The following is a 19,449-nucleotide window of genomic DNA, read 5'->3' as shown; positions in this document are numbered from 1 at the left end:
TATTTTGCATAAGAGGTTGTGTAGTACTAAATCTGAAAGTCTTCTGTCATTCCTGACAAGTGAGGAAATGAAACAATCAGACTTCTCTAGTTCCTAGGTTAGCGAAGCTCATATTTTAGCTAATAAAAGTTCTAAACGTTTGGCTGTTGTGACCTTCAATCACAGCCAGAAACTTCGCACCTGTACGTTTTTTAAAGGAGCACAATCCCGAGTCGGTGACATGTTTTCGTGCTGTATTTGTGACTTTTCACCTGAAGATAATTTTGTTCACAGGTTAAACAGTTTAAAAATACTTTCCTATTGTTTCTTCCTTCGGGTAACTTGTCTCAGATTTTAAGAAGTGTTCATTTCCGATGAGCATCCTTTTAATCAGTGATTCCTAATATTTTTCCAAATTTTTGAACACTCAGGGAAAGTTACCCGGTAAAACTCAGTACTGTCTTGAGAGACAGTATGGTTCCACCATACAGTCATATAAGCTGAAGAGTTGTGTTTTACTTTTTTATCATGTGTTTTATATAAACGGTTATAAATAGGGAAAAGTACACAATTAAAATTTCACAAATTGGAGGTGAATAAAAAGGTCTTAGATTAATTTACAGATTTAAATTATAAACACCAATTTCATTGAAATTTTGTTGCCAGGAACATTTAAATGTCTAAAGCCAGAAATTGAATATAAACGATTTGATAAAAGGTTTTTGAGGCATATGGTCTATAGGATGAAACTGCTGGACAAAAAAAAATTTAGAATCCGTTTTATTTTGTTCATGTTTACATTTGAATTGCTCTCACTTGGTTACTGTTATTAACACCTATTTTAAAAAATAGGAAGAATAGCGTTAAGATATAACTAAAAAATTTTAAATGGCATGCATATATTTTTTGGCTATTAGCCAAAATATTTTACTTAAGCTTCTTGAAAACGAGGATTCACCTCAAGCAGATGATAATAGTGCAATGGCTATAGTCAAGTGAGTTTTTTTTCCACCAAGAAGAAACAGTGATACTGAAGGCAGGGAAAAATTGCTGAGGGAAGGTTGCTGAGTGTTTGATAAATACTCATGGAACTGGATTATTAATTAGAGAACCATCTTCAGAAGTTAAAGTTGCTCTTTAGTTTACTTTCTGTGGGGACAGTTTTCAGATAGACATAATAATTAATAGGGCTTTTATAGCGATATGTGGTAGGCACTCTTCTAAGTACTTTATGTGTATTTTATTTTAAACATATATTGATAATCTTGTGATGTGGGTGATATTAGGTCCTTTTAATAGTTGAGGAAACGGATGCCAAAGAAGTTACTTGCCTGAGGCCACACAACCGGTACAGGTAGAGGTAGGATTTGAACTCAGGCCAACTGAATTAATACCCTTCTGTACTCATAGAATATGCCTTTTCTCCCAAAATGGCCAGTAAAACATTTGGTATTTAATTAATTCTCTGTATTGATAGTATTTTTAAGTGCTTAAAAGAAATGTTTTAGTAAGTCTAGCTCCATAGTGGGTTGTTGCTGAGAATGTGTTTGCGTTGGTATTAAAGAGGGACAAGGCTGACTTAAGGGGCCTGTGACCCATGCAGTCACTTAATGGGTGCAGGCACGTAGAGACTGTGCATGGTTTAATCCTCTGCTGTCACCGTCCTGAAATTCTTAATACTTTTTGAACAAGGAGTCCTACTTTTTTTTTATTTTGTGCTGGGCCCCGCAAATTATGTAGCTGGTCCTAAGAAAGGGCAATTAACTACTTTATGCAGTTCCACAAAGCCCTGATTTCTCTTACTTTACCTACTGAATTAGGGTTCAGCTGACCATTTGACTCATGCAGCATTTTTTTATATGCTTATTTATCCAAAGCAGAAGAATAATAAGGAAATGTGTTGCTGACTTCGAGAGTAGATGCACTCGTAGAATATATACAGATGAGTTCCTTGTAGTTTTTAAAAGTTGATTCATGTATGAATTATAGAACATACTCTTTTAAAGAAAACTTAAAGAATACTTTCTTGAGGAGTGCCCACTGTGGCGCAGTGGAAACGAATCCCCCTAGCAACTGTGAGGATGCAGGTTCGATCCCTGGCCTCAATCAGTGGGTTAAAGATCCAGCATTGCCCTGAGCTATTGTAGGTCACAGATGAGGCTTGGATCCCGAGTTGCTGTGACTGTGGCTGTGGCTGAGGCTGGTAGCTGTAGCTCCGATTTGACCCCTAGCCTGGGAACTTCCATAAGCTATGTGTTTGGCCCTAAAAAGCAAAACAAAACAAAACTCACTTTCATGAAAGACAGTTTCTTAATAAGTGATTTGAGAGTGAGTGATATTTATAGGGTATGGCTTATGCTTATTTTGTTTTCTGAAACTCAGAGCTCTTGGAAATATCTAGAGTTAGATTATCATGTCTTCTGAAATTCCAAAGGGCTCCATTAAAAAGATTGCAAATTGAGAATCATAGAATTTTAAAATGGAAACGCTTGAGACCTTTGAGTTCAACACATTCATTTTCCGAAACGCCTGAAAGGCCCAGCGACTGGTCTAGGGCCACAAAAGGAATCTGAGCTACTTGATTTCCAGTCCTTGTTTTTCTGCCTGTCTTGTATATATAATTTCCACAGTAATACTATGTAAAAATGTCAGCACCAAAAAAAAATGAGTAATCAAGAGCACAGAAATCTTAATAGCATTTTATGGTTTGCACCAGAGCCTTGAATTCTTCTGCGTTGTGTCTTCAAGATCACAAAGTCAATTTTTTTTTTCTGGGTCTGTTCCATGCTAGGCTCTGTGCTTGGCACACGTGTTATTTTATCAGTACTTGAGTGACTTGAGTAATTAGGAAGCTACCAGGGATAAGACTGTGCAGTGTTGGAAGCATGAAACTCTATTGCTTAAAGCAGTGAACACACCCAGACCATGTTCATTTAAGATGCAGTCTTGGGGGTGCCTGTTGTGACTTAGGGACCTCCTAGGTTAAAATCCCATTTCTTTGTGGCCCATTGTACCTCTGGTAGGTAATGTTGGAATGACCCTATCTGTGCCTAGGAGAGCCTGCTCTCAGCCTCTCCCGTAAGCATTATCACACTACTGGGTGATTGCAGAAATGTTTTAGGCAAATGCTTTGTCTCTGTTGGAAGTTATAGGAACTCTTAAAAACATATTTGAAGATTTATGAAGAGAATAAACTGTTTACTCCAAGTGAATCTGTGAGTGCTTTAATATAGATCTAGTTTTAGGAAGTGCCATAATTCATTGTCCTATTTTCAGCTGTACTCTATCCGTGGTAGACTAAAAGTTTATTTAGGTACAATGCTATTTTGAGAGAGGAGTTATCTCAGGAGACTATCCAGAAAATACACTTCCAATTCATTTGTATTAGAGTTTTGATGTGTATGTTTTAAATAATTAAAAGGCATTGAAATGATGATTTCTGAAACATTTTCAGAACTGGATTTTGCTTTCTCAGATTTGCATTTTAAAGTAAATACATATCTTTTCCCTCATCCCATAAAAATGATGGCATTTGGGTGCTTATTCTGAGCTTCAGTCCCTTGCCTGTCTATATAAATTCTGATTTCTTTATTCAGATTGTACATGACTACATCAGTGACATTATAGCTTGCAGTGTCCCTCCTGAGAAAAAATAGCTTATGGTCTCTATCAAGGAGGGAAACTTCTGTACCTATACTTTCCCAGCATGTAAACAGTATTTAAATGAGAGACTCGGAGTTCCCGTCGTGGTGCAGTGGTTAACGAATCCGACTAGGAACCATGAGGTTGCTAGGAACCATGAGGTTGCGGGTTTGATCCCTGGCCTTGCTCAGTGGGTTAAGGATCCGGCGTTGCCGTGAGCTGTGGTGTAGGTTGCAGACGCGGCTCGGATCCCGTGTTACTGTGGCTCTGGTGTAGGCCGGCAGCTACAGCTCAAATTAGACCCCCTAGCCTGGGAACCTCCATATGCCGTGAGTGCGGCCCTAGAAAAAGACAAAAAATAAAAAATAAAAATAAATGAGAGACTCAACATTGGTGACTTGAGAATAAAGTTCATTCCTTTTGAGATTAAACACAGGTGGCTTCTTAGGAAGGGTTTTTTCATAGGACAGATTAAAGGCTCAAATGGAAAAGTCGTTCAGTATTCAGCACTTGCTTAGGTGCCTTGTGCAACTGTACTTTTCCTGTATTTTCTTCGCTTAGCTTTTGCTCTTCGGTTAATGAAGCTGACTAGGGATTAGCAAAAGCGTAGTCCTAAACTTGTAAACATGATAGTAATTAGCTAGAAAAATCTTGGGCAGATTAACATCTCTTTTTAGTTTGTTTGAATCTGTAAAATGGGGAAAATAATAGGATTTAGAAAGTTTTGAGAGATTAAATGTTTATGTGGAGACCTTAAGGGCTATGCTCGGCACATGGTATGTGCTTATGTTAAGTGCTAGCTGATAATACGATCACAAAAGATGGGCAGCATGTGCCTTTTAGGGGTTGGGTTGGTCAGTTAAAGCTTTACCTGAGGATTGGGGGGTTCGAGAGAAGAGGATTCGGGCAGGTCTGAAGATAAGTAGAAATTGACTAGGTGGGTACAGGGAGGGCATTATAGACCTGGGGGTGTGATGAAAGGAACAAGGCGAAGCAGGAGAGGAAAGGAGGACAACATTCGCGGCCATTTTGGCTATAGGGTGGCCAGCACAGAAGTTGAATATAACAGTAAAACTTCTGAGAGCGGGACAATGAAAGGAACGGTGAGGTGAAGACTGCAGGTGATCTGAATTGGCCTCCTATCCTTTCGTTGCTGCCCAGGGAGGCCTCATGGAAGGTGTGGCCCCCGTGCCTAGGGGTCCCTTGAGCCACTGCTGTTCTTGACTCTCTCCCCTTCTGATTACTCTCTGCAGTGAGTTAATGAAAACTCCATCTTTTGTCATTGGCAACTCAAGAGTTTTTCCGAGGAAAGTATTTAAAAAGAGCTTGCTAGGCCGTCCTGGAATGTTTTTGAAAGCAAATTAGATTAGCCTTTTGGCCAAGGGTGGAGGAAAGAGCCTAACCTGTTGCTGTTTTCACATAGAGTTGAAAGCCCAGGGCCTCTCCCCGCAGCTAAAGGAAAGAGCCTAACCTGTTGCTGTTTTCACATAGAGTTGAAAGCCCAGGGCCTCTCCCCGCAGCTAAAGGAAAGGAAAGATTTTCCTCTTTAAAAAGTTGTGCAAGGTCTTCCTTTTAGTGTTTTCTAATTTCGGGATATTTTAAGACACATTTTCTTTCTTGAAAAAAAAAAAAAACCTCTTGACTTTGTCTTGGGAACACTTATTCTCAGGGATAGTCAAGAACAATAATGATTAAAAAAAAAGGGACAATAATGAAAAGTAAACATTTTAAGTTCATGAAATCTGACTGTGGTCTGCATAAGGAGCAACGTTAAAAAAAAGAAACATTTTCACCTTAATAGTCACCCTAACCACTGTCTGTGTGTGTGTGTTTGTGCGCATGTGAATGTTTGTGTATATATTGCATATCTATATATATATATTTTTTTCCTAGTTACTATTTCAGTCCTCTTTCCAGGAGGAATCCTAGGATTCTTACCATTCCTACAGAATGGTACACGTTTTGTTGTAGTACAGTTTGCATCATGTCATCACAACTCTACCACCTCATTTAGGTTTCATGAATGAATAAAATGAGAGACTTCAGAATGTGTCCCTTAAATTATTTTAGTCCTGTGTTTCAGTTTACATAAAATAAACAAATGCTCTGTTTTAACAAGTATTTATGTTCAAGTTTTTGGTCTAATTTTTTTTTGTTTTTGTTTTTTTATGGCCACACCTGCAGCATAGGGAGGTTTCCTGGTTAGGGTTCGAATCTGTGACCTACGCTGCAGCTTGCGGCAACACTGGATCCTTAACCCACTGAGCGAGGCCAGGGATACAGCCTGAATCCTCAGACCCTATACCGGTTCTTAACCCAGTGAGGCACAATGGGAGCTCCTGGTCTGTATTTTTAAAGGATTATGAATATTAGGGTTTACAGAGAAAGTATTTATTTTCATTTATAAGTTACATTTATAAAATTTCTGTAGACTCTCATCAAGATTAATGACAAGAATAGGTCTTCTCTCTCCTGTTCTAATCCTAAATGAATACATTTGGTTACCTCCTCTTATTTCTCTAAAAGAATGTTATTGTAGTCAATGCATGAATTTCAAAATTCTTTTACTAAATTGCTAATGAGTCTTACATTTCAGCATTTCTTCAGTGTTTTTTCATCATATTTATTAAGTACTTTTTGTGTACAGGATCCTATGCAGAGAGCTTTCTACTCTGTGAACAGATGTCAGTTCTAATACCAGCTCTGTTCAGTGGATAGTGATTGGTTTAGAGAACTGTTTTGAGAACTCTTACGCTATATCTCTATCTATATCTATACTGATGCAGAAAGAGATTCCTTGATTGATTAGTGTGGTGTGATCTTGAGCATTGGCTAGAAGCATGGTGGCCTACATATATTTGTTAACCCCCTAAAATGACAAGAGCAGTTATGAATGGGGAATCTATGGACACATTCAGACCTTTTATTGGCTTTTTCATATATGAAGATTATCTATGCTTTCCCTGGATTCACTTTAAACAGCTGATGATTTTCTGTATCGTTATTCTTCCTGACCCTTCTCTACCAAAACAGAATTAATCATTATTTTATTCTTGCTGCAATAGCCCTTTATTACCTTAAATGTAACACTTATTTCTTCATTTTTAATCATTTACTTGTCTGGTTCCACCATGAGTTGTGAACTACTTACAAGAAAGGACCGTATTTTATGTATTTGTATAGCCTTGACACCTAATATCCTTGGTTACATGTCTCACGTATTCAAAACATCAGGCAGTTTCTTCTTTCCTTGGTGAGGTACTTGGATGATGTCTTATGAAGAGTGAAACGTTTATTATGTTTGAAGGTGAGGTGAAATCTAAGTCCTAGGATGGAGGTGGCATGAATCAAAGGAGGCAGATGCTTTGGGTAAGAGACAAGTCATGGTTTTTTGGAATGCAGAGGGACTTGGGGTTTGAATCTCCATGTCTGAGAGTTTAGTGCCATTAGAAAAACAAAGTTTGGGGGGTGGGTTGGGTGGGGTGAGTTTGGATTTGGAAATGTTGGATTTTGTTTTTGTTTTTGTTTTTGTTTTTGTTTGCAGCACCCATGGCATATGGAAGTTCTGGGGCTTGTGCTTTGGTAGCAACCCAAGCTGCAATTCCCATTGCATCATAAGGGAATTCCTGGAGATGTTGGATTTTGGTTGAAAATGTTTATTAGTTTTAGATGGAGGGTTGGAGGTCATGTTTGGAGTTGGGCCAGGTGGATAGCTTCCTTTGTTATATGCTCCATAGCACCCTGCTTTATTGTAATTGCTTGTTCAGTGTCCATCTTTCCCTTTAGACTCTGAGCTCTGTAGGCAGGGAATGTGTCTTGTTCAAAGGTGCATCCTCAGTTACAAACGTAATTATTGGCACAGGGTAGGCACTCCATAAATAATCGTTTAGTGATTTGCCTTCTCTTATCAGTTGACTTAAGCTGCATCCTACATTGTCTTCAGTTTATGTTGCTAATTAAGATTGCTATTTTTTAAAATTACTCAGGTAGTTGCTTTTCATAGAATCATTGGAATTTTAAACTTGAGATCTTAGAAATTATAGGACTTTAGCAGGTCCTATAATTGGACCCTGGAAAGATGCAGTCACCTACCCAAAGTCATTGGACCACTCTCCAGATTTAGCTACATATAGTATTCACTGATGGGTAAAGCCCAAACTTTTTATTCAAAGAAATTTGTATACAGTACCTGTCTTTCAGGCTGATAGAGGGAAAGAGCGAATGATGACTTGAATAGCCTGTAGAGATTTCATAGTATGACTTTCTCTTCCTCTTATTTAGTCATTTATCTCTTCTCTAGTGCTTCCATCAATGGCTGTGGAAAAGAGGAGAGATGAAATTTTGTTTGTGCTTGCTGGCAACATTAGATTTTTGGACTTTTTCGTGATTAACATCAGGTTCTGGATGAGCTGTTGACTCTGATTCCTCCTGCCCTGTCCATGTTAGTATGGTGAATCATGTTGGTTCTAGGTTTACCATTTGATAGTGTAAATATTAATTATAAACATACTCTTATGGATTATTGGATTTTGTTTAAACAGTATCTTTTGTAAAACATAGTTTGGAACAGGTGAATCTACTACCTGAGACTATAATCAGAAGACATAATTTTAAAATCCACTGAATTTCATTTTTGATGTGTGGACATCAATCATCTTTTTTTTTTTTTTTTTTTTTAAGGGCCGAACCTACGGCGTATGGAAGTTCCCAGGCTGGGGGTCGAATTAGAGCTGCAACTGCTGGTCTCTGCCACAACCACAGCAACGCCAGATCTGAGCTAAGTCTGCAACCTACACCATAGCTCATGGCAGCACCGGGTCCTTAACCCACTGAGCGAGGCCAGGGATCCAACCCGCATCCTCATGGATACTAGTCAGGTTCTTAACCCACTGAGCCATGGCAGAACTCCTGACCATCATTTTGGAACACGTTTTCAGTATTTTCTTTTATAGCTTCCCAAACTGAGACAGTACATTTTTGTTTAGAATAAATAACAAATATTCCCTTAATTTGGATTAGATTTCTTTTAAAAAGACATATTCTTACTTGCTTTTCTGTTTGTTTGTTTCAGTATCAAGATAAAGAGGAAGTTGTCTTATGGATGAATACTGTTGGTCCCTACCATAATCGCCAAGAGACATATAAGTACTTTTCACTTCCATTCTGTGTAGGGTCAAAAAAAAGTATCAGTCATTACCATGAAACTCTGGGAGAAGCGCTTCAAGGAGTTGAATTGGAATTTAGTGGTCTGGATATTAAATTCAAAGGTATGTAAACCTTAATATTCTTTATGATAAAAGTTAGATACAGGCTAGGGTTTTTCAGCTTTCATACTGTTGACATTGGGGCCACATAATTCTTTTCGGGGAGGGGGGCGTCCTTTCCATGGTGGGATGTTCAGCAGAGTCTCTGACCTCTATCCACTAGATGCCAGTAGCATTCTCTAGTTTCACAACCAAAGAATTCTTCAAACATTGCTGATCATCCTTGTTGAGGACTGCTGCTCTAGACTCCAAGCTAGACTCTAATCTCTAAGCCACATGTATTACATTTAGAAAAGTATATTAGAAACTGACAAAGATTTATTTTGCATATTTATAAAATAATAAAATAATTGTAAATTAAATTATATTTCCTTAACAAATTTATTTCTGAAAAGTGTTTTCTAGTAAACCCTTTGGACATAATGTGGTCAGGGAAAGCCTTGATAGATTTCTAATGAAGTAATTTCTGGAGGTGCAGAGATGTAATATGGTATATAGATACATTTTAAAATTTTGTGTAAAGTCTCAAATTCAAGCTTGTACCATTGGCTCAGTGTATTTATCATTGTTGTGTGGATTTATCCTCTCAATACTTGTAGGATGGTGTGGTTTAAAATTTTAAGTCAGAGACTTGTTAAAACTGGGGGGAGGGGAATCCTCTTATCTGTTTATTATGCAGGTATTGTTTTATCAGTTTCTATGAATATGTTTATACTTTTTATTTTTCTCTGTAAAATTTGTAAGAGAGTGTATCTCCTGCTTAGACATTTTTAACCTGGAGAGCAACAGCTTGACTAACTGAATTTTTGCAGGATGTTTTTTTAGGTGTCTTGATTTTTTTTAATAGAGGAAGGATCTTGTAATCGGAAGCTTTAAATTTTAATCTTATTTCTTTTACTGTATTGATTTTAGTAGTTTTTACTCCAATTTTGACTTCATTGTCTACATGTATAAAATAAACAATAACTGACTTCTGATACTTTTAGCCTTTTGGGAGGCGAGTATGAAATGAAATATTTCAAAGATAATATTTTGTTGAAGATAATGTTTAATTTTAATTTGCTAAATTTTATTCTTGTTTTAGGATTTTTTTTCTTACTGTTGTTGAAAGTAGCTATACATTTTTATATTCTTTTTTCCCCCTATATTATTCCTTGGGGCTTAATTTTAAAATTAAGTTCTAGGAGTTCCCATTGTGGCTCAGTGGTTAACAAATCCGACTAGGAACCATGAGGTTGCAGGTTTGATCCCTGGCCTGGCTCAGTGGGTTAAGGATCCGGCGTTGCCGTGAGCTGTGGTGTAGGTTGCAGATGTGGCTCGAATCCCGAGTTGCTGTGGCTCTGGTGTAGGCTGGCGGCTACAGCTCAAATTAGACCCCTAGCCTGGGAACCTCCATATGCCACAGGAAGCGGCCCTAGAAAAGGCAAAAAGCCAAAAAAAAAAAAAAAATTAAGTTCTAAATTTAAACCACAGTGGCATGGTCTATAACTTTATGAATTATTATAAAACATGCCCTGAGGCTTGTTTTACTTTAATGAGGTAATTTAAATATTTAATCACAAATAAGGAGAAAACCGACTAGAACATGTGATCTTTGAGAACCTCAGAACTACAGTTTATTCACACTCTCCTTCTCTGTATTTAGTACACATGGCTGGTTTATTAAAAAGGAACCAGAGGGAGAGAATCGACAAAAGTCCTACCTTGCTTCTGTGGACCGATTTCATCACTTTTTGAACTCCTCACTCTTATTTGCTAGAGAAGAGTACTCATTCAGCTGCCTTAACCTCTCTTCTTTTATAAGTTTCTTGAGGCTCAGATGGAAAGATAATTTAGATAGGAAGGAATGGTTTTCATGGGCCATAAAAGTGGGATTTATTTTCCTTTCAGATTAAACACCTTTAGTTGAAAAGAATCAGAACTGGCCAGGTGTTACTCCTAAGAATTAGTGGTTCCTTGGAGTCTTGTTAGCTCTGCGCTCCAGCATGGCTATGCTGCTAAAGGAGCTGCCACATTAAGCGGTCCAGATGAAACAGTAAATGCTGAGTAGCTTTTGCTTTCTGTCATAGCCCCTTGCTTGCCTTGTTCAGAGATAGTTGATCATGGTTTGAAAAAGTGTTTTATGAGGTCTCCTGGTTATCATATCATAGAATTTTAAAGGTAGGATTTTGTCAGATGACCTCAGAGATTGTGTCATCTGATTTCCTCTTAGGGAGGCTCAAAGGTGTATCACAGATATTAATACTGTCATGGAAACTTGAACCTTCTGCCCCTACATAAACTGTAGAGATACTTACATTTATATCTTTTATCCTGTAAGTATTTGACTTTTAAAGCTTCTTCTGAAGGCATCTTCAAATAAAAAAAGTAAAATTTCGGAAATATTGCGAAACTAGAAAAAAAAACTGTGTATATACACATACACATTTATATGTGCATACACAGAAATGCACAATTTTTTTTTTTTTTTTTTTACCCTAGTTTATTCTCTCAGGCTAAAGTGAAGTTCATGAAATAAACTAGGGAACTAATGATAGTTTTTAAGGCTAATGTAAGTTGCTCTCTTTTCAGATTTTATGCATAACTTTTTTCCCCCTTCATAATAGCCTTTATACTACTACTAGACCAAATCCTATATTGAGAACATTTAGAGAAAGTTAAAAGGAGGGCAGACTTAGGTATCTTTGAACCAGACCTGAATTCATTACCCTGTAACTTTTCGGAGTCTTGCCATTATAGAGTAGAAAGAACATGTGATTAAGAGTCAGAGAGACTTGATACCTCTCAGCTCTGCCTCTGCCTCCCTGTGTAGTCAGGGACAAATTATTCATCGTCTTTGATCTCATTTTCCATTTCCATCTATGAAATCGGGAAATAATATCCACTAGACAAAATCGCTGTCAGATTTAAATGAGATAACGCATGTAGATCACTTACATTCAAGAGATAGTCATTATTATGATTACAGACAACACATAGTGTATGTCTGTACTTCCAACTTGATTTTGTATTAGCAATTATGAACCATTAAATTAGTTTATTGACTATAGGATTTGATTTATCTTCAAGCTGCTGTACTAGCTGGGTAGTTTAGTTAATTCCACTGAGGCAAAGACAGTTGCATTCTTGTTCCCTGTTGCATCTTTAGCTATTAAGGCATATTGAGCTCTTAATAAATTGTCTAGCACCTGGTTTGTGCCTCCTTGTTCTTTATGACAGTTGTTTCATTATGATCATTAGATGATCTGTAATAGTAATTCCTAAGCAGGAGGGGTCACTACCCACTCTCTTCCCTCTCATTTGAGAATTCTTACAATATAATGAAGGAGATTAATTGTTGACAAGTTGACGACTTCTAGAGGATTCCTTCCTCTCATTTATTTTATTGAATTCCCTTGAATTTTCTCTTCCTCGAATATTGCAACTTAACAGAGGGATGCAATTATTTTATCAGTATTTCTTCTACTTCTCTAGAGTCAAGTGGCAAGTTGAGAGTACTGCAGATATGGGGAGATGCCAAGGGCTGCTGAGAGCCTTACATGTTTCTGGCTCAATGCTTTTCAATCTTGCCTGTTTTATTTTCTGAATAAGTTTATGAAGTATATTATACCTGTCTTTCAAATGAGGAAGTTAGGGCCCAGAGGCTAATTAATTATTCAGGATTCACAGATGGAAAGTGGCGGAGTGAGGATTTTTGAATCCAGGCGGCCCAGTGCTAGAGTTGAGCTTTTAACCACCATGTAGTACTTCCCTCTAGGTGGTAAAGCCTGATTGCCAGTGGGTGGGGAAAGGGCTTGGGGAGTGGCAGTTCCTTTCATTCAGCCTGAAGATTTTTGCTTAAGGTAACCCTGACCCTGTTTCCAGTCCCTGGATTCTACTGTTTTGCTCTTCCTGATTCTGGAGGCTCTCTGCTGAAGTTCTCTAAGGGAAAGTGCGTCTGGTCTGCTGCAGGAGGGAAGGTGAGGGTATCTGTCTCGCCGCGTGATGGGCGCAGGAGGGGGCTGGGCCTCCAGCCCCTCTATAAACATATTTGTATGCAGTTTCCCTATGTGTTCAGCCTCACATCTACCTGTCCTCTACCTTTCGACGTCTGTGGTGCCTCCAAGTCCCAAGTGTCTCCTGTGTTTTGTGACAACAGTCCTGTCTTTTCTGTTAGGGCTTTCTCCCTCTTATTAGTCATTTCCCATCTTCCATTTGTTTTCCATTTCCCCAAAATTTGTTGAAATGTTTTTCTTACTGTCTTCTCCTCTTTTGTCCTTGTGCGCCTTCATCCTTTTTATTCCTTTATTGACATCTTAATGGAGTTTCAGGAAGTAAAACACACTTGTGGTTAGTCTGCCTCGTTTAATTGGATAGTCTGGGAACTTGATGCAATATTTTGTCCTATTGGTTTCTACCAAAGCATTTTAGCCAGGCCAAGTAATTTAAATCATGTGCTGAATTTCAACTCTAGATACTTTGAGTTCTTGGTATTAGCAATTCCTTAAACTTTGTGCTAACAGCAACTTTGATAAGCATGGTCTTTCTGTAAATTCTTATTCAAACCATTGATAACATTGTTCTCCTCAGATTAACATCTGTCTTATTTTGTTTTCAAAGGAATTTGAAACACAGAAACCACAGAGAAATGTAAAGAATATAAAAATCACCTGCATAGGAGTTCCCGTCAGTGGCGCAGCGGAAATGAATCCATCTAGGAACCGTGAGGTTGCGGGTTCGATCCCTGGCCTCGCTCAGTGGGTTAAGGATCCAGCGTTGCCGTGAGCTGTGGTGTAGGTTGCAGACGCGGCTTGGATCCCGTGTGGCTGTGGCTGTGGCTGTGGCGTAGGCCGGCAGCTGTAGCTCCGATTGGACCCCTAGCCTGGGAACCTCCATATGCCACGAGTGCAGCCCTATAAAGACAAAAAAAAAAAAAAAAATCACCTGCATATAAATACCCGTAACATTGCCTCCATCTTTTCTTTCTGACCATCTTTACATTCATCCCTATAATTTAAAAATTTTTTAAATTGGGTTCATGTTATATATACGACTTTTTGAATGTATTTAGTGAACAATTATATAGTGTTTATTATGTTCCAGATACTGTTCTAAGCACTTGCTAGTTCATTTAATAAGTTATGTGTAAATTAGTTTTTGCTCTTCTTTTTTCTTAACATCCTTTAGACTTGAGCTCATATTGTTACTCTGTTTAAAATGTGTTTATATAGTATTCTATTACTTGATATTATAATTTCCACCCATTTCTCAATTACAAGATACTCATTTTCTTTCCTTCTTTCCTCCCTTACTTCCTTGCTTTTGCTTTTTTTTTTTTCTGTTAGAAATAGTACTGCATTTGACTGCCCTAGTACCTAAATATTTTAATGCATCTCTGAATCTTTCATTAGCTTAAATTCGTAGAGGTGGAATTACTGAATCAAGGGGCATAAATATTTTTAAGGCAATTCTTGATACATGTTGCCAAATAGCCATCTAAAAAAATTGTATAGTTTATACTGCCAGTCAGGTTAGTCAGTAATCAATACTGTGTATATAAAAGGGTGATTAATTAACAGTGAATATACCGGTTTTTCTCCTTTTTTAAAAAGTTCAGTTTCTGGGCCCTTACTGTATTCCAGAGCCCTGTGGTAGGCTCTAGGTACGCAGAGTTGAGCCAGAAGCTCTGGCTTCAGGGGTCTGTGAACCCTCTGGAATTGTATATTTAATTTTGAGTGAATGTGCATTTTGAGGGGGCAAGGGAGAAAGTGGGAATCCTCTTTCATTGGATTCTTGAAGGGATGTGTGGTCCAAGAAAACTTAACACTGTCTGAGAATATATACTTTTCGTCCTTAAAACAATTCTGAGAGGGAGATAGCATGGATGTTTTCTGTTTTACAGGTAAGGGATCTGAGGTTCACAGAGGTTAAGTGACTTGCTTTTATTCACAAAGCTAGTAAGTAGTGGAACCCAGACTAAAACCCAAATTTGTGCCCATTTTTCTATCAGTTTGTCTATAGTGACTTCATGAGAAACTTTGCTAAGTGCTGCTGAATTTGAAGTAGAGTACTTCTGATTTTCCAGTTTAGCAATGCTATCCGAAGAGAAGGTAAACAAAGTAGGAGTTCCCGTCGTGGCTCAGTGGTTAACGAATCCGACTAGGAACCATGGGGTTGCGGGTTCCATCCCTGGCCTTGCTCAGCGGGTTAAGGATCTGGTGTTGCCGTGAGCTGTGGTGTAGGTCACAGACGTGTCTGGGATCCTGCGTTGCTGTGGCTCTGGTGCAGGCTGGCAGCTACATCTCTGATTAGACCCCTAGCCTGGGAATCTCCATATGCCATGGGAAGCGGCCCTAGAAAAGGCAAAAAGACCAAAAAAAAAAGTAAGGCATGAGATGTTTGTAGAGAGCTCATGAATAATTGTCACGTTCTTTTTTCATTGTTTTCACTGTCTATTCATTTATTGGTCTGGAGTGTTGTTGAGAATTGATGATAGACTTATTAGTATGTAGTTTCGAGAATCTCTTTGCTTTCTGTTTGAAAAATCAGTATTGACATTTGCCACTTGGGTTTCTTCTTTTTCCACCATAAAAAGTATTTGCATTGGTAAGATCTTAATTGCCTCCTCTTCCAGGATTCATAGGTGTGTATTTCATATGAAAAGTATACTCTGTTTATTTTAAAGGAGTGATTTGTGGTGATAAGATTTTTCAGATTGTTTTCCAGCCGCGTAGAGTGCTGAATAGTGATCTGGCGTATTCAGGCACATTACATTTGTTATCTTCAAAACGGCTCCCTCCTGAGAGAAGTGCTGTTTGAATGGAGCAACCAGGCTCTTCAGTAATTTGTGATGTTTGTATTTGCTTACATGCCTGCAAGAGGAATTTCATTAAAATATGACCACCCTGGGCCCTTAATATAGCCTGCCATAAGGATGTTTTCTCTCTTACCACAATATGTCTTTCCTAGATTTTATATCAGTGAAAGATACTCTTCAAGATTTTTTTTTTGTCAGTCCTTCTGAGATACTCTGCTCAAATATTTCATTTGTTTCTATTTGGCATTTTCTCCTCACACTTATACACACACATCCTTTTCACTCACAGATGCAAGTACACGTGTATACTCTAATATACTTTGCCAAATATCATGCCCTTAAAATTTGTTAGGAGTTCCCGTTGTGGCTCAGTAGTAATGAACCCGACTAGTATCCATGAGGACTCAGGTTTGATCCCTGGCCTCCTTCAGTGGGTTAAGGATCTGGCATTGGTGTGAGCTGTGGTGTACATTGCAGACGAGGCTCGGATCTGGCATTGCTGTGAGCTGTGATGTAGGCCAGCAGCTACAGCTCCGATTCATCCCCTAGCTTGGGAACTTCCATATGCTTTGGGTGCGGCCCTAAAAAGACCAAAAAAAATTGTTAGGATTTTTTGTTTGTTTAGTGCCTGCTCTGTGCAGGGTACTGAAACAGGTCCAGCTGGAGCTAAAAAGGTTATAATCAGTTACAGACATAGCTCTCCAGACCTGATGGTCTTTTCAAGGCATTAAGATACTGGTATGAGGTATTATAAGAGGTGTAGGCCTAGGTGCCATAGGAAGGATGGAGGGAAAGCCATGGTTCTTCAGGCTGTGGGATTTGAGAAGTGCGATAGTTGGGGAATCAGGGATTCCTCTGTGGGGAACAGGGTAGAGGAATGAGATTTTTTTAGGTTGGACGTGTAAGATGGAGTTTACCACACAAACAAAAAGAATCCAGAGGCCAAGACAGCACATGGTGTGTGAGAACTGTGGGCGGTTGAGTTCAGCTAGAGTATAGGGAGAGAGAATGGCAGATAGTTGTAAAGAGAGAGTTCAGACTGTGGGGAGTCTTATTGGGTATCTCAGAACCTTATACGGGAACAGATGTCTGATTATAACAGCAAGGGACTCGGTGGCTTTGCAGCAGTGGAGCCACAGGGCCGCTGCAGCTGTTTGTTGCTTCTCATCCTGGACCTTGCTTTGGTTCTCGATCTCCCCTCTGTGGTTGCAGTTGCCTGCTGCCCTTGGCGCATTCGCACAATCCATGGATATCCCACTTGGGGACCTCTGCCAGTTCCCCTAGCTCCTGCTCTGGGAACCCTTTGTGGTAATCCCGTCCTAACTCTCCCTTCCTTCTCTCCTCAGCCTCAGTTTCGCCATTGTGAAGATCCTAAATTACTTTCTGCCTAAAAAGGGCCTGAGTAGAAGGAATATCTGTGTGGGAGCAATTGTTGTTGGATGCAAAGCAGTTTTCTTCTCCCACTTTGGGAACAAGAGTATTTCCCTGCCCCTCTTTCATGGGACTTCAGTGGTTACTGCCAAATTTGGTATTCCAGTTTGGGGGTACCTACTCCATGAGCTATAATAAGGGGAAGCTAATTCTCACTGTTGAGGATTGGGGAGGCTCGTCTCTGGTATCTGGAGTTACAACTCAGATTGTTATTTCTTATAGAAATATATATAAACTTATACATATTATAAACTTAAATAACATAGAAATATATTATAAACTTATATAAATAACATAGGTTATTAATTATGGTTTGGCTGCAATTTAGGTCTAATTTACATTTAAGAAATTTAATGTCGTTTCTTGCGGGAAGTTGTATTTCATGTTTTAAAAAACCAGTGTTATAGTACAGGAGAACTTAAAATCAAACAGCTCTGCTTTTTGTTTTGTTAAGATTGATTTCTCTTTTCTCTGATTGCTTAAGTAATATGTAAAAACATTGCATCCTTTTGACAGACATCTGGGGCATTTACAGGTTTTTGGGGTTTGGTTTGGTTTTGTTTAGAAACTAATGATCCTTAAGCACATTTCTGCAAGATTTATAAGTTAGAGTCCATCTGAACAGTATTTTCAGGTAGCAGTATATTTAAAAGCAGTCAAGAGTGGAAATGATTCATCTCCAGGGAACTTTTGGGTAATTTATAAACAGTGGCGCCTGCTAAATAGAGGCTTGCTTTTAATCTTACAAAGTATGAAGAGTCACTGGGATTCCTCATAGAATCTGTGCCTCTAGTGACTTGCATTTCCAAGAATGTTCAAAATGAATATTTATCACAGAGATCTTGTAGCTAGAAATTGTTAGTTCTACCTAGTATCATATTATTGCGTTTTTTTATAAAGTGGACACTTTCCTATGTGTTTTAAGCTTTTCCATTTTTGTTTTTAAATCACTTTATTCATTTTAAAGTCATTTTGTAAATGTTCTTGTATAATTTTCTTTATATAAGGGATGTGTTCTTCACTTAGTAAGAAATCTTTGAAAATAAAGATATTAAAATTCTTTTATTGTGAAAAATCTTAAACATACACAAAAAAAGAAAGACTTGTATATTGAATCCCCATGTATTTATCACCCAGATTCAGCGATTACAAGTGGAAATTTTAACTTCAGGAAATGTTGCCTTTTTTTGTATGTTATTTTTTCTGTAACTGTTTTGCAAACCAGTGTACTAATTTGCAATTTTTATTTTATGCAGATGACGTGATGCCAGCAACTTACTGTGAAATTGACTTAGATAAAGAAAAGAGAGATGCTTTTGTGTATGCTATCAAAAATCACTACTGGTACCAGATGTACATAGATGACTTACCAATATGGGGTAAGCATTGTATGTTATATTTAAAGTTTGGGGAATGTTTTTGCATAATAAGCAAGATTTATGTAATGACTCTGTTAGGGTGACTGTGCATTGAGTCAATAAATGTGCGTACCCTATTTTCCACAGAGTGATTTCAACACAGATTTTATTGTTGCCTATTACTTGAAGGATTTTGATGTTGTCAATCCTTACATGAAAATCCCTCAAAATATAACTTTTTAGATTTAAAAGATTAAAAGGTGCTTTGAGCAATCTGAAATATCCCCCTCCACCCATTTTGCTCATATCTTTTTTGACTTATTTTGTAAATACAATCAAAGGGACTGAATAGGATTTTTAAATTTTATTTTGGCTATCTCTCATGTGGAACTGTGGTAGTATGGTTTTTAGATATAACAGTCTCCTGAATGACTTGTTTTGCTAGTGCCTATGTTATTTTCCCAAACTCTATTATATTTAAGATTTTTTTAAAAAAATTATGTTTTATTTTTTATGCTCTTGTTCATTTGTATTAATGGAGAAGAACTGTGAAATAGTTAATACCAACTTATGCATAATCCAAACATTGTTTGTGCTGGACTTGATTAAATTATTTAATGTGTAGTGCATGGCCAGCTTTCATAGCCAGCATATTTGATCACGTTTTTCTCTTGGTGGCTTTTTGTTGTTGTTTGGGTTTTTTTTTTTGGTCTTGGATGTTTGTTCTTATATATAATTAATATTCTAATCTTTGAAATTATTAGCAGACTACTCTATTCATGAGCAGCAAACTGAAAGACTGGCCATATCAGCTCAGAGTTTAATGTGGTCTTCAGGTGGAATTTATAAGAAAGTTAATCTCAAGATATAATTGTATGCATCATCATTACTCTGTTGCATGTTAAGTATAAATAGTAAGCATTTCATATGAATTACTGTAATTAGTATAATAGACATTTCTGTGATCAGTTCTGAGGGT

At 37.9% G+C, this 19,449-nt stretch overlaps 1 protein-coding gene across 1 annotated transcript in view; it reads left to right on the top strand.

The window, feature by feature from the left end:
• Positions 1-19,449, top strand: part of TM9SF3 (transmembrane 9 superfamily member 3) — a 67,994-nt gene that overhangs the window by 1,172 nt on the left and 47,373 nt on the right. The window contains exons 2-3 of the mRNA XM_005671366.3: positions 8,693-8,888; positions 18,369-18,491. Coding sequence (XP_005671423.1) covers positions 8,693-8,888; positions 18,369-18,491 — 319 coding nt within the window. The remainder of the gene's footprint in view (positions 1-8,692; positions 8,889-18,368; positions 18,492-19,449) is intronic.

Source organism: Sus scrofa, chromosome 14, assembly GCF_054392235.1.
Source record: "Sus scrofa isolate SSC_HxYL_T2T_F1_AM1 chromosome 14, Sscrofa_HxYL_maternal_Yorkshire_Landrace_v2.0, whole genome shotgun sequence".
In the NCBI taxonomy this organism is placed as follows: Eukaryota; Metazoa; Chordata; class Mammalia; order Artiodactyla; family Suidae; genus Sus; species Sus scrofa.
This window is presented reverse-complemented; position numbering and strand designations above follow the sequence as displayed.